Here is a 20641-nt window from a genome sequence, read left to right on the forward strand (position 1 = left end):
TGATCTGCCGAGTCAGACTGATCACATCAGTCTGAAGAAGGTTCTCGACCCAAAACGTCACCTATTCCTTCGCTCCATAGATGCTGCCTCACCCGCTGAGTTTCTCCAGCATTTTTGTCTACCTTCGATTTTTCCAGCATCTGCAGTTTTTTCTTAAACACAGGCTAACCTATGATGAGTGTTTGTTGGCACTGGGCCTGTATTCGCTGGAGTTTAGAAGAATGAGGGGAGACCTCATTGAAACATACAGGATAGTGAAAGGCTTGGATAGAGTGGATGTGGAGAGGATGCTTCCACTAGTGGGAGGTCATAGCCTCAGAATTAAAGGACGTTCTTTTAGGAAGGAGATGGAGGAATTTCTTTAGTCAGAGGGTGATAAATCTGTGATTTTTTTTTGCCACAGAAGGCTGCGGATGCCAAGTCAGTGGATATTTTTAAGGCAGATTCTTGATTGGTACAGGTGTCAGAGGTTATAGGGAGAAGGCAGGAGAATGATGTTAGGTAGATCAGCCATGATTGAATGGCGGAGTAGACTTGATGGGCCAAATGGCCTAATTCTACTCCTTTCCCTTATGACCTTATGTTAGTGGTGGATCTCTTTAGATAAGTTACCCATTAGTGGATGCTTCATGGACTAGTGGCCTACCGTCAAATCTTTGACCGAAAACATGCAAGAGGATGTGAGGGAAAACAGTTAAAAATGTTGTGATATGGAACTCTGGCTGTGGGGCTGGTTAAAAGAATCAGAACTTGCAAAAGGGAGTTTGTTCGGCACTTGAAAATAAGTTGCAAGGTTAATGGGATGGAGAAAACAGACTGATGAAATCACTCTAGTAGGACCATAACAATTATGGAACTGTCGGTTCCATAACAATTCTGTGATTCCACGAGTATTATATCATAAAGAACTGTGACTCTTTAGACTTCATACATTAATTTGGTACATTCTAAGATGGAGAGACTTTTGGACTGCATGTGAATCAAGGGTTAAAGTAGACAAAAAAAGTGGAATTATAGTCATATCTGAGTTACTCCAGCTTTTTTTATCTATCTTCAGTGTAATCAGCATCTGCAGTTCCTTGCTACACATGGTCATATCAGATCGGCTAATATCTAAATCAAATTCCTCGTATATGGTGCAAAACATACTTGGCTAATAAAGTACGATTATTAAAGTCGCTTCAAATTGAATCGTGCTAGTAAACTCAAGATACTTAAAATCTAATTAAAAAAATCAAACTGCTGAAGGAACCCTGATGGTCAGGCAGAGTCTATGGAAGGAAAAGGATAGACAATGTTCTGTGTCGGGACCAGTCTTCGTGACTGGAGGAGAGAGGAAATAGCTGGTAGAAAGCAGTGAGAGGAGGCATGGGGAAGAGTTGGCAAGTGACAAGGGGGTCTAGGTTAGGAGAGCTTGAATGCCAGATGAGGGAGAAGGGTGGAGATACCCACGAAGGCAGCAGGTGAGTGGAGATAACAAAGGGCTGTGGATGGTGGATTCTGCTAAGGAAGGTGAGGAGGAAAATGTAGAACCAGAGGGAGGAATAGAGGTCAGGGACCCACTGAAACAGAGTGGTTTCTTCAATGGAATTGAACATTTCATTCTCCAGAACAGCACATTATGTACATCATTTAGCAAAGGATCCGCCTCATTAAATGCACAATACTTTGGTGTAGAGTTAAATAAAATGAGAATAAACTGAGGTAATGTTTTCTCCCATCAGAATTTAAATAGGTCATAATGAGGACCAAAGATGTAACAACACTAAACTAAAGAGTAGACTTCAACCGGCTCTGATATCCTTCCTGTGCTCTCCACACCCGCCCAAATCAATCATCTCATCTGAAGGGTCACAACCTGAAAAGTCTCCTATCCATATCCTCCATGGATGCTGCCTGACCCGCTGATTTCCTCCAGCATTTTATGCATGCAAGATTTCAGCATCTGCAGTTCCTTGCATCTCCATTGTAAATAACTTGCAGGATTCAATGCTCACGAACAACAACAGCTTTTATATGTGTCATTCAAACAACTGCAGGTCCTAGAACTCTGGAGGAGAAAGTGGAACAAGCTGAAAACATTCTGCAGATTAAGAAAGGAAAAAAAGTTACCGTCAGACCAGACAAGTGAGTCGCCGGCCTGCAGGTTTAACCATTCCTTTCTCCCCAGATGCTGCACGACTTGCTGAGATTCTCCAGCATTTTCTGCTTTTATCATTAATGGCTTCTTTAGCTTAGATTCAGCATTTTCAAACTTGCTATTAATTCCTCCACACAAGCCCAATCCAAGCACCTCCATCCTGTACAATGATTACATTCTCTTTCAATGCTTTGCTCCCATCCATCTTTGTTGCCACCCTCCCGTCAATCCTTTCTCAACGTCTCCATTCCATGTTAAAGCCCAAACACATCCAGTTCAAAGCCACCAATTAGTGAGGAGGAAATGCAGCATTACCCAACTCATTCTCCTTAATACCTCTCGGGAAGAGCCTGGGGGAGTCGAGGAACATTTTAGGCAACATGGATTACAAATTCTCTCTGGCTTAGAAATGATGCTGTGAAGATAAACAGCGATATCTGAAGAATAGGAATAGGATGCGTTTCGGGTCGGGACCAGGTTTGAAGAAGGGTTCGGACTCAAAACGTCATCTATTCTTTTTCTTCAGAGATGCTGCCTGACCCGGTGGGTTACTCCAGCATTTTGTGTCTATCTTTGGCGTAAACTAGCATCCGCAGTTCCTTCCTACACAGTGAGGCTGTGAAATTAGTTTAAAATAGACTTGCAAGTTCGTCTTGGATACGAGTTGCAGAGCAAAACACAGTTATTAGTTTAATTTAGGAAAGAGAAGGATTAATGGCCTGGAAATGGAAATGCAACTAATGCAATGGATGTTTCTTTTCCATAACTGAAGCAGCCCTTTTAAAATTGGAGCCACTGTGAGAAGGGAAGATTTTTATGCATTGGAACTAGGAATGGCTGCAGTGTACCATTCCCCAACAGTAAGAAGGAAACAGAATAAGTTTTAATTGTTTTAATAATACTTTTCGGTGCAGAATATAGTTTGACAAATTACAATTGGTATTGTCAGAATAAATAAAGGTCTGTAATTGACAACACCTCTTCACATGTTTATCTCAATAAAATCATGTGGTTCTATACATTTATTACTATATTCTCCTTAGCATAAGACTATAAATTACGACATGTCCACTCTTGTATACCTTCTGTTTGCATTAATACAATGTATCGACGCTATGACACTAGTAAATTAAACAAGTGACCATCAGTACAATTTGTAAAGCCATATCTCCTGGCAACTGAGGTCAGATACAGAAATCAAGCAGTCACACATTGGAACAATCACACAGCAGAAGCCACAATGCATTGGGATGTCCATTATCAAATCAAACATTTTTTTTTTTTTTTTTAAAGAGAATGTTTTATCTAAAATTAGTTTAGAGCTAATTTATGCACCCCAAAAGATTTTATATATCCACAGCAGCAGTCTATTGAGTGAGGCCCAAACAATGTTTGCGATAGCCACACACACACACACACGCACACACACACACACAGTTTAGAGAGCTAGTGCTTGACAAACCACGGAATATAGAAAGTTATTCATCTTCTAGGTCACAAATCTTGCATTCGTACACTTAGTTAGTTGATTTTTTATATAATCTGGTTTATAAAATCAATGAACAATTTTGAACTAATCCATCATTTAGCATCTTATTATTGGTCCAATAAGGTACAAAAGCCTTTTTAAAAAAAAAAACATTTGTACACCATAACATAAAACTATCTAAGATTCACAATGCATCTGTGCAATTTATGAAGAAGTATTAATCGAGTTATTGAACACCCTCGGTGGATAGGTCTGTACGCAGCTAAAAGCATTTTGCTCATAAAGATTAAATGATAGATCTCAGTTCAGCAATGTTTTGGCAATTAATGTTAACAAAAAGAATCACATGAAAAGCCCTCAATAACCATTTACATTGAAAAGTAATTGTAAAACCTTAAAGGCCAAGTCACATGCGTGCTGTTCCACAAATGTTGCACGACAGACCCTCAAGGTATTTCAGTTCTTTCCCCAATTACATTTCCTTTCAAGGCATAACAATTCAGATGCACTTTATAAAAAAAAGTATAAAAGTGGCGGCAAAAACATCGTGATAGTTCCAAGTGCAAAGCAATACCAGCATTAGTCTATCTTCACCACTGATGGCCGCAACCAGTTTCAAAGATGCTGCATGACAATTCTTGAATTACCTCAGGAGAGATGATAGGAATTTGTTCCACAAGGTTATAATTTTGTGTCATACGGTGCAAGAAAAGGACAGTGAGACTCATTACAAATCAGGAGCTGCAATCACCGGCTGCAAGTTGCCGGCATCCAAGTTATGACTTCTCACACTAATGCCATTGACTCTTAGGGGTGAGTGTCTTCAATTTACAAAGCTATTTTTTGCTATAACAAACAGTACTTACATGGAATGAACCATACTGAAATACCTCAATACATATCATTTAGCTGTTTCACTTCTACATTTCCCTGAAAAACATTTTCTCAAGAACACATTCCTTTTGCAAAGAGAGAAATTACTGCATTTCAATTCAGCGATCAAGTTACTGATTATGTTGTGAATGGATAAGAATGGAAGCCAGTGGACTTATGCCACATTATGAAACATCCCGCAAAGGATCTGGCCCAATTGGCCAACCATCCGTCCATACACAATAACAAATGTACTATATTCTTGTAATTACTGGTAGCACAATAAATACACATTGACTGGGAACAAAAAACAAAATATGAATTAAGATTCCACAACCAATAAAGGTGCTGCAGATCACAACACGAGTAAGAATCCTAAGGGTATGTTAAGTCTGGCTCGATGTGCTTTTTCACCAGCTCTATTTATTTCAGTGATCAGGAAATAAAGTTGGCAAAAAACCCTCAAAAATATCCCAGGTTTTTCACAAAAGGCACTGAAAAGAGCACTATAATTATACATTAACAATTATTATAATATCTAATATGGCAGGGAAACACTAATGATAACATTGGCATAGTTTTCGTGAATACCACGGTTTTTGTCCCAATGTTCTTGAACCAGATGATACTGATGATATTAGTATGACAATACTAATAATTTCTGAGCCCTTTTTCTGTAAAAGTAAATAATACAACATGCAAACTTTCAATTTACAATAAGTTACTTCTCCATAACTTTCACACACCAGCAATTATGCTGCAATGAATTAAAATTTCCATAGATCAGTATCATTAATAGTGCGTACGTGAAGTGTGCATGAACAGTACATTCGCTCATCCAGCTTTCAGAAACGCAACACCACTGTTATCGGTCAGACTCAATTAGCAGAAATATCAACCTTAAACTTCAGAATTGACTTTAAAATGTAAACAATTGGATTCCTGACCACCTTTGCACTTTTTGCTTTAATTCTTAATGTGGCTACATTCCAATCATCTAAACAAGGAATGTTGGAAGCATTTGGATGACAATTCACAGATCTGTGCTTTCAAAGTAGCACCACCGACATCAATCACTGTATTAAAATCAACACATAGCAAAGATGAAGTTAAACATGCTAATGGGGCACTCCAGAAAACGACCCCCTCTTATTTGACCAAGTGCTTTAAAAGACAATTAAATTCTACAGAATTATCAGATTTGCAATTCTAACTGCAAAATTGAGCAATCAATGGTGCAATGGTTGCCAGGTGAACAAAACTGAACAAAACATTCATTAACACTCTCAGATCGGGTTTGCGCCAAACCTTGCTTAATGTTTCTTGGAAATGTACATGTTAAAACGTTTGGTGGTTTTAATATTTCTCCACAATTGCTTTATCAAATAATGTTTTTTCTTCTGAAACTTAAAAACATGTTTGCAGATGGTGCAAAAATATTAAGTTGGCATGGAAACTATTCCTTTCCAGAATCAAGTGGGCAGCATTTTTTAAGTGATTATCCTACTGAGACATTAAATTTGACCTGAACTAGGAACAACTGCATAAAGTAACCTGTCATTGCATCATTTTAACAAACTAGCTGTGCAATTAGGCTCTCAATGCAGTAGTTTGTCTCCAATTAACTCCGATTTCACTGATGACACCGTTAACAGGTGTTACATGAATATGAAAAAGCAGTCAGGATAGGTTCTCTTTCTCTACGGGTATCAAACTCCTTCACCAGAGAAACTTAACACAACTGTCAAGTTATTGTACTACAAACAATAACAATATCAATAATTCACAAGGTTGCACATTTGGCATGTTAGGTTTAGTTTAGTGCACCCTGATTTTGCACTGTTGAGGAGGTCTGTAAATAGAAGGGTGCACATGTGGGCTAAATTTAGCACCACAGAAACACGGCCCAACATCCTTTCATAAGAAGCACTTGCAGGACAAAGTTTAAATATTGATTCATGCCCAGAGGTTAAAATATATTGCCTGGAAAAATGCAGTTATTGCCTCGCAATACCCGAAAAAGAATCTCAGGAGTTATTTAACAGTCTTTCTAAATTTCTTTTTGCCTGGAGACACTTGACCCCAGACTGAAATATACTTCCAGAACGTGATGGTCAACAAATCCCTGGTGCAGGCAAGATATGATAATGGCAAGACGGGTCATCTATTCATGACAGTAAAGTACCTCCAGAGAAGAAAAAAAGCCTTTCATTGGAACCGACACATACAATAAAATACAATAGACCACATGCAATAAAACGTTAAGCTTTTTGGGGTATTTCACGGCAAAAATTGCTTTTACGAAGTTTAAAATTCTGGAAATTTCAATTTCAACCCTTGATTCTGGTAGACAATAAAGAACACAGACTGCCTCAGAATCTTTATCATATGTTCACAAGTCAGAGGAGCAGCAGTGGACCATTCAGCCCAGAGTCTACTCGCCATTCAATTCTGGCTGATCTATCTTCCCCCCTCAAACCCATTCTCCTGCTGCCTTCTCATAACCCTTGACACCCCCACTAATCAATACCTAACCCCTATCCTAAGCCAATAACAAAAAGCAAATAAACAGGAGATGCTGTGACTTTCTCAGAGATATGACCAAATACCGATTACCACTTTGTCATTTGCAAAATTTTGGCCAGAAAAACATTAGGCCCTTTCTCCCAGCTCACGTACAGCCCAACATAAAATGGGGTCTAATACAACACACAACATTCAACGTACAGAAGCATGCTGCAATTGGGCCAAGAGATGTTTCAAATAGACAATGGCAAGTTTTTAATGAGTGTGAGCAAGTGCAAACCAAAATGAAAACTAATATCAGTATATGTTCTGATATTTCATACGTTTAGAAAATACCCTGACATTTACAATAACAACATCTGCAATCTTATGCAAGAAATGGCACTCATAAAATACCTAGCAGAAAAGCTAGAAATCTATTTCAGCAGTCATTGATAATTGCATTAAAGTATTGTGCCTCAAGTCAGTGATAAAAGCTAAAGCAAAACCATTTATATCACATCTGCTTTCAAACCCCCCGCTAACACAAATGAAACCAAACCACTCCAGAATGTTAATTGTTTTCAGCAGCCATTTCTGCTTTACTTATTTTAAAATATCAACAACAAAAAATAATTTAAAAATGCTACTGGAAAATAATATCAAAGGCCAACCATTTAATGTTTTCAAAAGAAAGACACAAAGTACTGGAGTAGCTCAGCAGATCAGGCAGCATCTCTGGAGAATGTGGATAGATGATGTTTCAGCACAGGACCCTTCAATCAGTCCGAAAAGGGTACCCAACCAAAAACATTGCTCGTCCATGTTCTCCAGGGATGCCTCTTGACCTGCAGAGTAAGAGCAAATGGAGCACGTGTGTTGTTTTTACAGAGGGTGACGAGTGCCTGGAACTTGCCACCAAGGTTGGTGGTGGAGGCAGATACGATAGTGACATTTAAGAGCTTTCAATACATGCAGGGAATGTAAGGATGCAGGAGATTACTTGAACTTGGCATCATGTTCGGCACGGACATTGTGTGCCAAAGGGCTTGTTTCTGTGCTGTACTGTTGATACTGTAAATATGTAAGGGTAACAGGGAAGAGCAAGAGAAAAGAAAATATATAAAGGAAAATTGGGGTCAATAGTTGTGGAGGGAGGTACGCTTCTGGAATACTTTAACTATCAGAAATGTTAATGGTGTGAGTTAAATAAATTAATAGCCAGTATGGGAACTCATGGGAATATACATTTGGATTATTTGTTCCAGGTGATATGATGACTGTGAATATTTTACCATTACAGCCACTTGTTCTATATCTTTAATCAACACATGTAGTATAATCTATGCAATTTAACAACATTTTAAAGATACTTCGACAGGTACATGGACAGGAAAGATTTAGAGGGCCATGGGCAAATGGGTCTAGTGTAGATGGGGCACCTTGGTTGGCATAGACAGGTTGGGCTGAAGGGAGACACCAAATGCTGGTGTAACAGAGCGGGACAGGACTGGAGAGAAGGAATGGGTGACGTTTCGGGTCGAGACCCTTCTTCAGACTTGGGCTGAAGGGCCTGCATTCGTGCCGTACAACTACGACTGAATTTGTACAATGCTTATTGATATACATTTTCATGAAGTTTCTGTTAATATTCTAAAGGCCCCACGGATAGGGAAGTTATGGAAAAACATTACCCGAGTATCACCCTTTTATGACACCGTAAAGGAAACATTCATTAAAATGCTTGTACTAATTAAGGAAATATTAGTTTGCTTGTACTCTGTCCACTGGGGTATATCGAGCAAAGCATTAATTTATGCAGTAGGTTGGATACAGGGGATTAATGAATTAGAGAGAAAAATAGTTTTAATATTTCATGAGTTAATCAGCTGTACAAAATTACACAAAAAAATATATTTTCAGTAGAGAAAAAAAAAAAAATCAACCAACTACCATGACCATGAAGGCAATTTCAAGAATTCTCTTGGATTTTGATTCTGAGAAAACATTCTGGGGTTTAGGACTGGCTTACTTTCATATCAAAGCACTTGTTTTTGCTCAAATTTGAATAGTCCAAATTGCTTGAGACAAGAAATGCATTCCTCCCAAATGTTAATGTATAATCCATCTGGTTAAAAATAGTTTTACCATCAGCATGCCCCATAACACCAGCCCCGCACATTTGAAATCCAAAAGTAACCACGCAAAGCTGTGTACGTTTTTCAGGTTCACTGTGTCCTGCCAGCTGCACACTGGATGCTGCAAATGCACGACTTTAACACTACCTGTATAATCCATCTGGTTAAAAATAATTTTACCGCCAGCATTCCCCGTAACACCAGTCCCCAAAAAACTCGCAAAACAAATCGTCCGATTATAAGACATGAATAGAATTAGGCCATTTAGCCCATCAAGGCTGCCCACCAAAGATAGATACAAAATGCTGGAGTAACTCAGCGGGAGAGATGCTGGAGAGAAGGAATGGGTGACGTTTCGGGTCGAGACCCTTCTTCAGACTGAAGACTAGAGATGCTGCTTGTCCCACTGAGTTACTCCAGCATTTTGTGTCTATCTTAGGTTTAAACCAGCATTTGCAGATCCTTCATTCACGAGTCTGCCACACCATTTGATCATGGCTGATCAAAATTTCCCTTCATCCCCATTCTCCTGCCTTCTCCCCTTTGACACGCTTATTATTTAAGAAGGTATTCAACTCCGGTTAAAAAATACCCGACTTGGCCGTTGAATGAATTCCACCGATTCTCCACCCTCTGGTTAAAGAAATACCTCCTCATCTATACTATACTAAAGGTATGTCCCTTTATTCTGACGCTGTGCTCTCTGGTCCTAGACTCTCCCACTACTGGAAACATCCTATCCACATCCATTCTATCTATGCCTTGAAATAGGATGAGGATTTCAGAATTGTGCAATTATTGTTTTGAACTGGAATTTGACATGATCCCTAGCAGAATGAAGGAAGAAGTAGACTGATCAATTGAAAGATATAGCAGGGTAACAGGCCCTTCAGCCCATGCCGAACATCGATCACCTGTTCACTATGATTCCATGTTATCCCACTTTATCATCTACTCCCTATTCACTCGGATCAATTTACAGAGGCCAGTTAACCTACAAACTTGCATGTCTTTGGGATATGGGAGAAAACGGAGCACCCGGAGGAAATCTAAGCAGTCACAGGGCGAACATGCAAACTTCACACAGACAGTTCCCGAGGTCATGATCATGATCAAACCTGGGTCTCTCTACCAGCTGCACCATTGTTAAACTGTCTTTAAGATGAGAATATTTTACAATGAAGATGATCAAAGAAGAGGCAATACAATTGAAAAAGTAATTGGTCGCATCCATAAAAGATAAATGTTTGAGGAGATAGAGGGGAAGGGGCAGAGAAAGGGGCCACCGCACAGTTCCATTTGAAGACCCAAAGGCAACGCTGATCTGATGTCGACAATGATGAATAGTTGCTCATTTTACTATCTTCCTGCAGCTCAGCAGTTGGGTGGGTGGAGTTGCAGTTGCTACAAAGCACTCCAAAAATCTGGTAATGCAACGAAACATCAATCTGAACCATGAAATGTTTCTTCACAGACGCTGCCTGACATGCTGAGTAAACATAGCACCTCCCATTTTAGTTTGGATATCCAGGAAGCTTAGTACCAAACAGTAATACCGTAATTAGCCCTCTAGATACATTCCTAGAAAATGAAGCATTAAACGGAACAGCACTATACGAGGTCATTATAACATACAGTAACATAAATGGAGCTGCAATCCTGAAGTTATTTTTTACCTGAGATACATACAGTACTCCATATGAGTACTGTATATATCTCATTTTATTATCACTATGGATTTAATTATTTTTGATTTTTTTTGTAAAAATTAGGTTCCAAAATGAAAGAATGGCAAAGAAAGGCAGTGCTTTACAGGGTAGCACTAAATAAGGTATTGCTATACTTCAAAATAACCAAATTTACAGTTAATACATTTTAAATTGCTTGAAAATGCCAATCTGCATTGATGTACTGATTATTAATTACATAATTTAGTGCCCACCACTGGCAGCTTAGAACTTCACCTACGTACAGATAACTGGATTTGAAGCAAAGTCAATCAGTGTAACCTTCCCTCAGCTCCCTCTTTGCAACCTGTTTCCAGGATACTGCCATCTCACTTTCACTAATATCTACATTTAACAGAGACTTCTAAAGTGTTTTATTCTTTCTGAGATATAATTTCAACAAAGTATTAATTTTGGGATAAAAGACAGAGCTACGTAGATCTTTCAGGTCCGTGTGCTGCCAACTGCTCACTAAATGCTGCAAATGAACAAGTAAATGAACACTTCAATGAAATTAGTCAACATTAATGCCGTACAGGTTCTAACCCAGTTTGCAAAATGGCTAATCATTATTCGCCAAAGTTTGCGCTTGCTCCCGTTCCGATATTTTACTGTGGTGGTTCTACATAATAGAGTCATTTTTGCTTTTCCACATAGATTTCTTAACAAGACTGATCTTTACGTCTGCACTAAAACTAAATACATAGGTGTATATGGATCATTCAAATAATATCATTCATCACAAGTGCCAAACTGTCATCCTTTATAAATGAGAAAGCAACCAGGCCATCTTGAGACCTACTTATACAATAATTTCTAGGCATTGTTGTAAAATTAACTATCCAGGACAAATAAAGCAGCTTGAACTGCCCTGTACCAATATTGTTATGATGAGAACCGTGTATAATCACAATTACCATTTCAGAAACAGGCAAAAAATACCAGGACGCAATAATGCAGATGTCCGACTTTTATTAAACATCTGTCTAGAAGTATCATTTCTTTTATTCTGCTCCACTTGACTGCTTAAAATGTCTGAACTACATACTGGATGGCTCCAAAATATATAATGGTGTCATTAAACTCGAGTACAAACTAGAGCGACGGACTGATTGTCAATGTCTTATTTCTGATTTGAACAGACTGGGAATACAACCAATTCGAAGGAGACTCAGCAACCATTTTACACACCTCAAGGGTGGCGGGCAAGGCTGACGACAATTTTCAATGTGACAGCAGCCATTTTATTACTGCAATTAGTTCAGAACGACAACTCTAAAATTGGGCTCAGGACCCCCTGTTCAAATTGCTCTGTGAAATACAGTGACAAGGCAAATTCTCCGCATACAGTAATATAATTTCCTACAGGATACAAGGAATAACTTTCATCATCCATTGCACGGCAACGAAAAATAGCCTCCCAATATGGCTGCAATTTGTTTTTAAATCATTTATTTATTAAAATGTCAGATTATAACTTGATTCATGATTTGGATAGTACATTGAGCTAACCCCAGCTTTAACTGCATAATTTTCAACAAGACTAATTCATTAATACTGCCAAAAAATACATAATTAGATACAAAGACGTGAATGGGAAGTGTAATATCAAATTATACGTCTGAAGAATTATTTCAATTTTGGCCAGAAATTCTGGAGAGAAAAAAGGCTTCTGGGAGTTCTTTTTTTATATAAAAAAAGATCAAAGTGTTCCATATGGAAAAGCAATTATATGAACTAACCACAGTTTCCCCTCAAATGTTCATGACTTTGAAAACCTAATCCTTTGCTATACACATTTCATCCATGATAAACAGAGCAGTCAAACTCTTTAAATAAACATCTTAAGATTTGACCCATTTCCGACTTGCGCCAATTAATTAATCGAATTATCAAACTGAAAACTCAAAAGGTATGGCTCACCATACATTTGAGTTGCTTAATACTGCGGCACAATATTAAAGATTTTGCGTTACGTATGTTTAATAGGGAACTTCATACACACATTTTGGCAGAATGCAAACAGCTTTACATCCACTGGTAAACTGTGTTAAAATGGATCGGATCCTCTAGGGTTAAGTTGCTTATTTATGGTTTACATGGTTGTTGCATTCACAGGTAATTACAAATCAGACAGTACATTAATAATAGTCAATGAAAACAAGTATTTTCTGGAAGTTCTTGTACAGTGCAATAAGATATTAAAACATTTGGCCCATAAATATCTCAATTCCCTCGAAGGAATCATAAACACAGTTCATACATAATTATGAACAGGTAAAAACAGAGCAGCAAGTTTCTGTTTAAATTTTCGTTTTAATTATTGAATACATCTTGTGAAAGGCAATGCATTCACTGGATCGTAACAGAAACCCAGAGGTTGCCTGAGGGCGACTCAATACCACCACCGAACTAGAGCCCAGTTCAATAAATTCAAATTACAGTGGAACTGAAGTGATGCACTGAGCAGGGCATTGAATGTCACGGCTTATACTTCTCAAGCGTTGCAGTCATTGGAGGATCTTTTACTTCCAGGCATCGAAGGGTTTCTGCTTTCCACATACCAGATACATGAAGCACAGGCAGCACCGAAGAGGCGTTTGAGGCCCTTCTGAAAGACACTGTTGGAAAGGCTGTAAATCACACAGTTACAGAAGCTATTGCTAATGGCAAGCCAGGTGGTCAGAAAAGATACCACCGGACTGTTATAAATGTGCGAGCTTTCAAGGAGGAAATAAATGATGTACGGAAGCCAAAGGATGTAAAAGACGCTGGTGATCCGAAATAGAACCATAGCATAATGTCTCTCAGAGCTGTGCGAGTTTTCGGTTGATGCCCCTTCTTGGGGACTAAATCGAGCACGTCTTTCATTGATTTCTTTAGTGTGTTGCTGGCATATTCTGAATATGTTGAAATAGGTAAAACAGACCACAAGGGCAGAAGGGGCGTACAGCAAAACCACAATGAATCCTGCAAAGTAAACGTTTGTCTCCCAGGAATTTGTACACCATTCAAATATATCCCCGTGGTAGCCAGGCTTTCCCCAGCCAAAGAAAGAAGGAAGGAAGATAATGCAGGAGTACGTCCAGATCATTACAATGCAAACACGCAACCTCCACGGGGTGACCAGCTGATTGTACGACAGCGGCTTGGTAATCGCAATGTATCGATCAACGCTGATGCAGGCCAGAGAGGTCATCGAAACACTTTTCAGAACGGACACAATATATCCAAACAATTTGCATGTTAAAGATTCATGAGAGCCTGTCGGGTAGTGAAGAAGAGACAAAGAAGGAACCAGGCAACTGATGCCAACAAAAAGATCAGCGAATGCCATGGTCTGAATGAAATAACTTGTAGTATGGTGATTCAAAAGGGGCGCACAATGAAAGACTAATATAACAATAAGATTACCTGAAATTATTAACACAGTGAGGAAAACAATGACGATTATTTCCAGGAGGCAAATGTTAACTGTTTCGTAGTAACTGAATCCCAAAAGGCAAAATAGTCGGCTGGTATTGTTTCCATCCAAGGAAGAGTTCATACTTCTGTTCTGCACAGACCAAGCAGATGTCATTCTTGGCTCAGTTGCTGTTGCAGTGTCTGTCTTCTGCCTCACTCATTTACTATCTGAGCAAACAGCCTCGGCTCAGTATTATCAGCATTGCAATTTCCCTACAAATCCAGCAAACAGTCACCACCCTCAAAGCAGGAACACGAGATGAACAGAGCTATCCCCAAGCAGTTGCCATGCTTTCAGCTTCTTAAGAAATAAAGAAAAATGCTGGGATGAATAGGCTGTGCCATTGACTGGAAAACAAAGAGGGGGACATGTCACCTGTCTTTCTTCTGTTGAAAGTAAACATATGCATATATTTTCTGCTTCATTAGTCTCCAGTGCTCCCTCACATGTGGCTCAGTCGAGTCAAGCCCGTGATGTTGAGAAGACAAAAAAACCTTTTGTGGAAATGAGGCTAATTTTAGCCTCGCAAAATATCAGCATTGTAACTCCATAATTCAGCATTTGTCAAAGGGAGAGACCGATTAAAAACCCCCCAAAAAACTAGAAACCCACAACATTTGAAAAATAAGTCTCTCAGCTTTCCTTGGTGAAGCTTTAAACCACAGAAGAATCCAGACCGGAGCCTCAGACACAACCACTGCAATATGATGCTACTTCAGAATCACAGCCCAATTTGCCGCAGAATTCAAATGGCCCCTCCAGGCATTGCTCCTCCCTCCCCAACAATTCTCTGCCAAAAGGAAACGTTCGTAAGTACACCAGAGGACGAGTGCAGCACACTGGAATCTTTGCTCTTGCGATCAAGGCTGCAGCGGCCTCTCTTAAGAGCTCTGTCCAATTCCTCCGGTGTATAAAAATGTAATGCATTAGAACCTCACCGATCTATCACTTGATAGCGGCAGTTGCCAAGCACACTTTGACCCTCCCGGGAGAGAGCTAGCCAAGGAGGAGCTACAGCACAGATCACTGACATTCCAATACAAACTTGGACCCAGTCATCTCCAGAACTGGCAGTGTACCAGATTCATATTTCATCGCTTCAAATAAAATCAACACCATTGTCTTGCTGCTGCACACGACAATGACCCAGGTGAGTCAACAAGGTGTGACAGTTTGGCCACCTGTAAAAATTACAGGTTACAATAGTCTGCAGCCATTCTCATCCATGTACATATAAACACCACTAAGAATAATATCAATAGACTTAATATATAATCACAGGCATTTCATATGCAAGACGGAACTGCAGATGCTGGTTTGGACCCAGGATAGACACAAAAAACTGGAGTAACTCAGCGGGACAGGCAGCATCTCTGGAGATAAGGTATGGGTGACGTTTCGGGTCGATACACTTCTTCAGACATTTCATGTTGTATTAATAATTCTATATAATATTCTATATAAATTCTGATAAATGTTCAAAATAATTTTCCCATGTTCAATGCTAGCATGTATAGGCACTAATGGTGGAAACTTACCTTTCTGGGCAAGTTATATTACTGCACCAGCAAAATGTGACAAGAGGAGCGCCTGGCAGCAAATAAGATTCAGTAAAAGTATTTCCAGGCTTTGCCTTTCTCTTTGGGTGGTGGGGTCATGGCTCGGTAGGAGGTACAGGGAGAGGACGAGACGGGCCAGAAGTAGACTGATGAGCTCTTCCCAGACAGTTAGAATGCAGGTCAAGATGCTGCATCTAGACTGCCACTGCCAAGAGACGGGAGTTATCAAGACAAGCCATGATTATTACTGTTTAACCTCACTGCTTGAGTGAACGAAAATAATGATTGGATTACAGAGAAGCTATTTCAAAAAATGAATTTCACCCACAATGTCATCAATGAAAATTATTTATTTTAATTGATTACATATGGATTGAGACTGATTTTCTCCTTTGTGTCAAAATTTACATGATTTTATATCCATGTACAATTAAATTGGGGGGTTTTTTTCGAAGACGGTTCAGTATCAAATAAATGGTTTTCAAGACAAAGGATCAGCTCATTCAGAGAATTTCATAGGTGATGGGGGGGGGGGGAAATAAACATCAGGACGGAAGGTGGTCAAAAGGACCTTGATCTTGCCGTACGGTGGAGACAGCATGAGATTCACTTGGTAGACAAAAATGCTGGAGATACTCAACGGGTGAGGCAGCATCTATGGAGCGGAGGAATTAGGCAACGTTTCGGGTCGAAACAAAGGGTTTCGACCCGAAACATGGCCTTTTTTCCTTCGCTCCATAGATGCTACCTCACCCGCGGAGTTTCCCCAGCATTTTTGTCTACCTTCGATTTTCCAGAATCTGCAGTTCCTTCTTAAACAGGATTCACTTGGCTTACTCCAGCTCCCATTTGGTCCTTTGAGGGGAATCTGACATAAAAAAACAACGACTTCCTTGTTTTGGGAAGCGATTCCATGTGCATAAGTTATCATAACTTTCACAAATTCATCGATATGCTAGCACAAATAAATGTTCACTTAAGTCCACATGAAGATAACATCCACTTTAAAAACGCGAGGGCTTGCAACTTAATGTTATTGATATATTTTCTTTGAGTTCTTGAATGTTTCTTTGCATCTAATATATTAAGAGATTACATTTATTTTGTGACATATCATAAACAACTTGGGAAAAAATAAAAGATTAATAGGGTTGCACGGCCCTCCTGCTACCCACGTGCCAAGGCAGCCCTGGGAGCCAATAGTATAAACTCGAGCGTTTTACATTTTGGCTTATTTATAAAAGATTACAATCCTAGATCAGTCCTAACTATTCACAACTAGTGGTTGATATAACACTCTCAGCATTTCTCCCAACAGGCATTGAACTGTCAGAATTCCTCTGATCAGCGCATCGCAAGCTCTGTGTGGTGCTGTCCAAACTTACTGCCTTTAGCACAGGATAGATCCTTGGGACCGATTTGGAGAATTTAGAACACAACTAAAAAGGAATTGGAATTTTGACAATACAATCACTAAATCTGATGATATTCATTTTCCTTTCAAAATGGCTAAAAAGCTGTTTGACAAAGAAAATGCAAGATCATCCATTCCAGTAATATTTTTTTTTAAAGCCACAGGCAATCAAAACTACCTTGAAGAAATGAAACACTGCCGATGCTGGTTTACAAGTAAAAGGACGGAGTGCTATAACTCAGCAGGTCAGGCAGCATCCCAACCTCATGTGTCTCTCAGAATTCCAGTATCTTGGACCCAAATGATGTTTCCCCCGTCCTCACCTTTTACTCCACAAGCCTCAGTATCCAGCTGATCATCCTTTGTCATTTCCGCCAACTTCAATCGTATCCCACCGCTAGCCACTCCTTCCCCTCCCCACCTTCGGCATGGGTCACTCCCCCAGTGTCTCCCTGGTCTGCTCAACCCTCCACACCCAACCCTCCGTGACACCTGCCAATTTCCCCTGCAACTATCCAGCTTGGTGGTGCAGCTGTAGACTTGCTGCCTTACAGCGCCAGGGATCTTGACTGCGGGTGCTTGTCCGTACGGAGTTTGTACGTTCTCCCGGTGACCAGCGTGGATTTTCTCCGGAATCTACAGTTTTCCCCCACAATCTAAAGACGTAGAGATTTGTAGCCTAATTGGCTTGGTATAATTGTCAATTTTTCCTAGTGTGTGGAGGATAATGTTCGTGTGCAAGGATCGCTGGCCGGCGCAGACTCAGCCTGTTTCCGTCCTGTATTTCTAAACTAAACTGCACAAGGGTTAACACTTGTTCCTACACTTCCTCCATCACCAGCATCCAGGGACCCGAGCAGCCCACCTGACGCCAAGATTCACCTGCCCCATCTCCAACCTCATTTGCTACATCTGGTGCTCCCGATGTGGCCTCCACTATATAAGTGTAGACTGGGCAAACTGTTTACCGAGCAGTTGGGCTCTGGCGATCCTGAACTCACTGCTGTTTGCCATTGCAACTTTACTTCCCATTCATACACACCGACCTGCCCATCGTCAGTCTTCTCCACTGCCAGGGTGAGGGCCCAATGCAAACCAGAAGAGCAGCACCTTGTATTTGCACCTGGGGAATCTACAACCAAATGATTCAAAACACTGAATTCTCCAATTTCAGGTAGCCCTTATCTCCCTGTGTTCCATTCACTGTCCCTCTTAAGTTTGTTCCCTTTCTCAATAATCACCCTGTCTCCAACACCACTCTCCCTCCCCCACCCCCCACCTCCCGTCTACTTCCACCCATCATCTCCACCTCCATCTCCATTTGGCCGTAATACTTCCTCCCTCCTCAGTCCACCCATCACCACCTGATTCCCGTCTCATCGCTCCCCCTCTCCTCCTTATACTCTCAGTCCTGATGCAGAGTCTCAACCCGAAATGTGGACAATTTCTTTCCTCACTGCTTTCCCCCCCACTGCTCGACACGCTGAATTACTTCAGCAGCTTGTTTTTTGTAATACCTAGGTGATTAATTGCTTCTATTTAGATTGTTCGAATTCTGCAAACAAACCTCTGGAAACAGAAGGCAGCCATTTTCCAATTCTGCCCACATCTGACTGATCCCATCCCACCTATTTATCTAGTTTTCCTCCATACACAGTCGACATATCACTCCATATACCAGGTGCCTCTTAAACCACTGCAAATTAATTTAATTTAACCCACTCATTTCATTAGTTTGCACCAAAATCAATTACATTTTATATTAAAAGCTTTGTGCATTTTGTTCTTTGTCAAAACAAAACAAAGTGTCTAAACTTCAAATAGATTTGAAACTCTTGTGCAGTGAAGGTTTTTCCAACAAACAAACATGATCTTGAACTCCAGTGATTTACACATTGGTAAACAAATAATTATAACATTCTCAATATTTAGCGACATCAGCTGAGGAAAATACACATTGATATTTCCGTCACCTTATTTATGCACCTTCTGAAAAGGTCTACAAATTTGCATTCATTTCAAAACAGTAACATGCTGTACTGTATGGAGCCGGTATGGACACTGACCAATCATGGTAAACGATTACTTATACAGACTGCTTTAAAAATGAGCATGACTGAAAAATACAATAATGAAAACACTCATGGGCTCAAGATCACCTTGTCATTCTCCCAACACCATTCTCACATTTTCAACAGCAATTTACACTGCCAATTACAATATTTACTTAAAGTTACGCACACAATTCTAAACATCCATTCAGTGGTAAAGTGCCTGTTCCCATCACTAATACAACTACATTCCACCAATATGAGCTTGCTTCAAACACTGCACAGGACAGCCTTGCACTTCAGATCAGAACAGGCAACACCAACAGCAGTTAATAGAACCGACAGCCAACCAAGTGTCATATCCGTCGACCACTATGAGCATTTTAGAATGTCCTCCATGCACATTTGTAAATGATTAAAGTTTTCTTGTCTTAAAGACTGTTAATTTAATATAAAACAAGGTTCGCATCTGGTTCGGAATCTCAAACTTCCTGATATCCACTGGGTTAAACACTGGAGTTTCGGGCATTAATAGCAGTTCCAGATGCAAAGAATGAGCAGCCCGAAAACAACCTGCAGTTGCCATGCGGGCATTCAATATGCATGCCAGCATGCAAGATTGCACCTAACCCAGCCTTGGCTTCACTTCCTGCAGAATTCCTGTGGTCACATTCACAATGCCTTCACTACCACCTCGGTGGTAGCCGTCCTGTGCAGCAGGACTGTCTGCAACTGGCAACTTGGCCTTGGGATGCCAACTAGGTTTAGGTTTATTATTGTCACATGTACCAAGATAGAGTGAAAAGCTTTCTTTTGCACTCTATTCAATCAATCAGAAAATGGTATACACAGATAGAATCATGGCAAACTCAAGTACAATAGGTGGAGCAAAGGGGAAGATACAGAGTGCAGTATATGGTTCTCAGTATTCTAACACAGCAGTTCCAGAGACAAAGTCCAACGTTCAGAATGCGGAAGATGTTAGTCAGTACCCAAACTTATAGATGGGCTATTCAGAAGCCTGATAACAGAGAAGCTGTTCCAGAGTCTGGTAGTGCACGCTTTCAAGCTTCTGTACTTCTGCCGGACTAGAGCAGGGAGGACGAAGAAAGACCAGGGTGGGGCGCCTTCGATTATCTTGGCTGCTTTTCCAAGGCAGCGTAAAGTGTCGATGGAGTCAACAGTAGGGAGTTGGTATGTGTAATGGACTGGTGTCATCTGCAAACTTATGGGTGGAGTTAGCCAAATTTGGCTGCAGTCATGAGTATATAGGGAGTAT

The 20641-nt window shown here is 40.1% G+C and overlaps 2 protein-coding genes across 8 annotated transcripts in view; both read right to left on the reverse strand.

Annotated features, from left to right (window-relative positions):
• The window catches only part of LOC129711885 (rab GTPase-activating protein 1), a 154372-nt gene that overhangs the window by 55487 nt on the left and 78244 nt on the right, over positions 1-20641 (reverse strand). The gene's annotated exons all lie outside the window — the stretch shown is intronic.
• Positions 215-15813, reverse strand: LOC129711886 (probable G-protein coupled receptor 21). Its single transcript, XM_055659883.1, has one exon. The coding sequence runs from the start codon at positions 14450-14452 to the stop codon at positions 13370-13372; it is 1083 nt and encodes a 360-aa protein (XP_055515858.1). The 5' UTR covers positions 14453-15813; the 3' UTR covers positions 215-13369.

Source organism: Leucoraja erinacea, chromosome 31, assembly GCF_028641065.1.
Source record: "Leucoraja erinacea ecotype New England chromosome 31, Leri_hhj_1, whole genome shotgun sequence".
Taxonomy (NCBI): domain Eukaryota; kingdom Metazoa; phylum Chordata; class Chondrichthyes; order Rajiformes; family Rajidae; genus Leucoraja; species Leucoraja erinaceus.

Excerpts from the sequence above, each read along its gene's own strand:
- LOC129711886 (XM_055659883.1), bottom strand. The coding sequence starts at position 14,452 with ATGACATCTGCTTGGTCTGTGCAGAACAGAAGTATGAACTCTTCCTTG.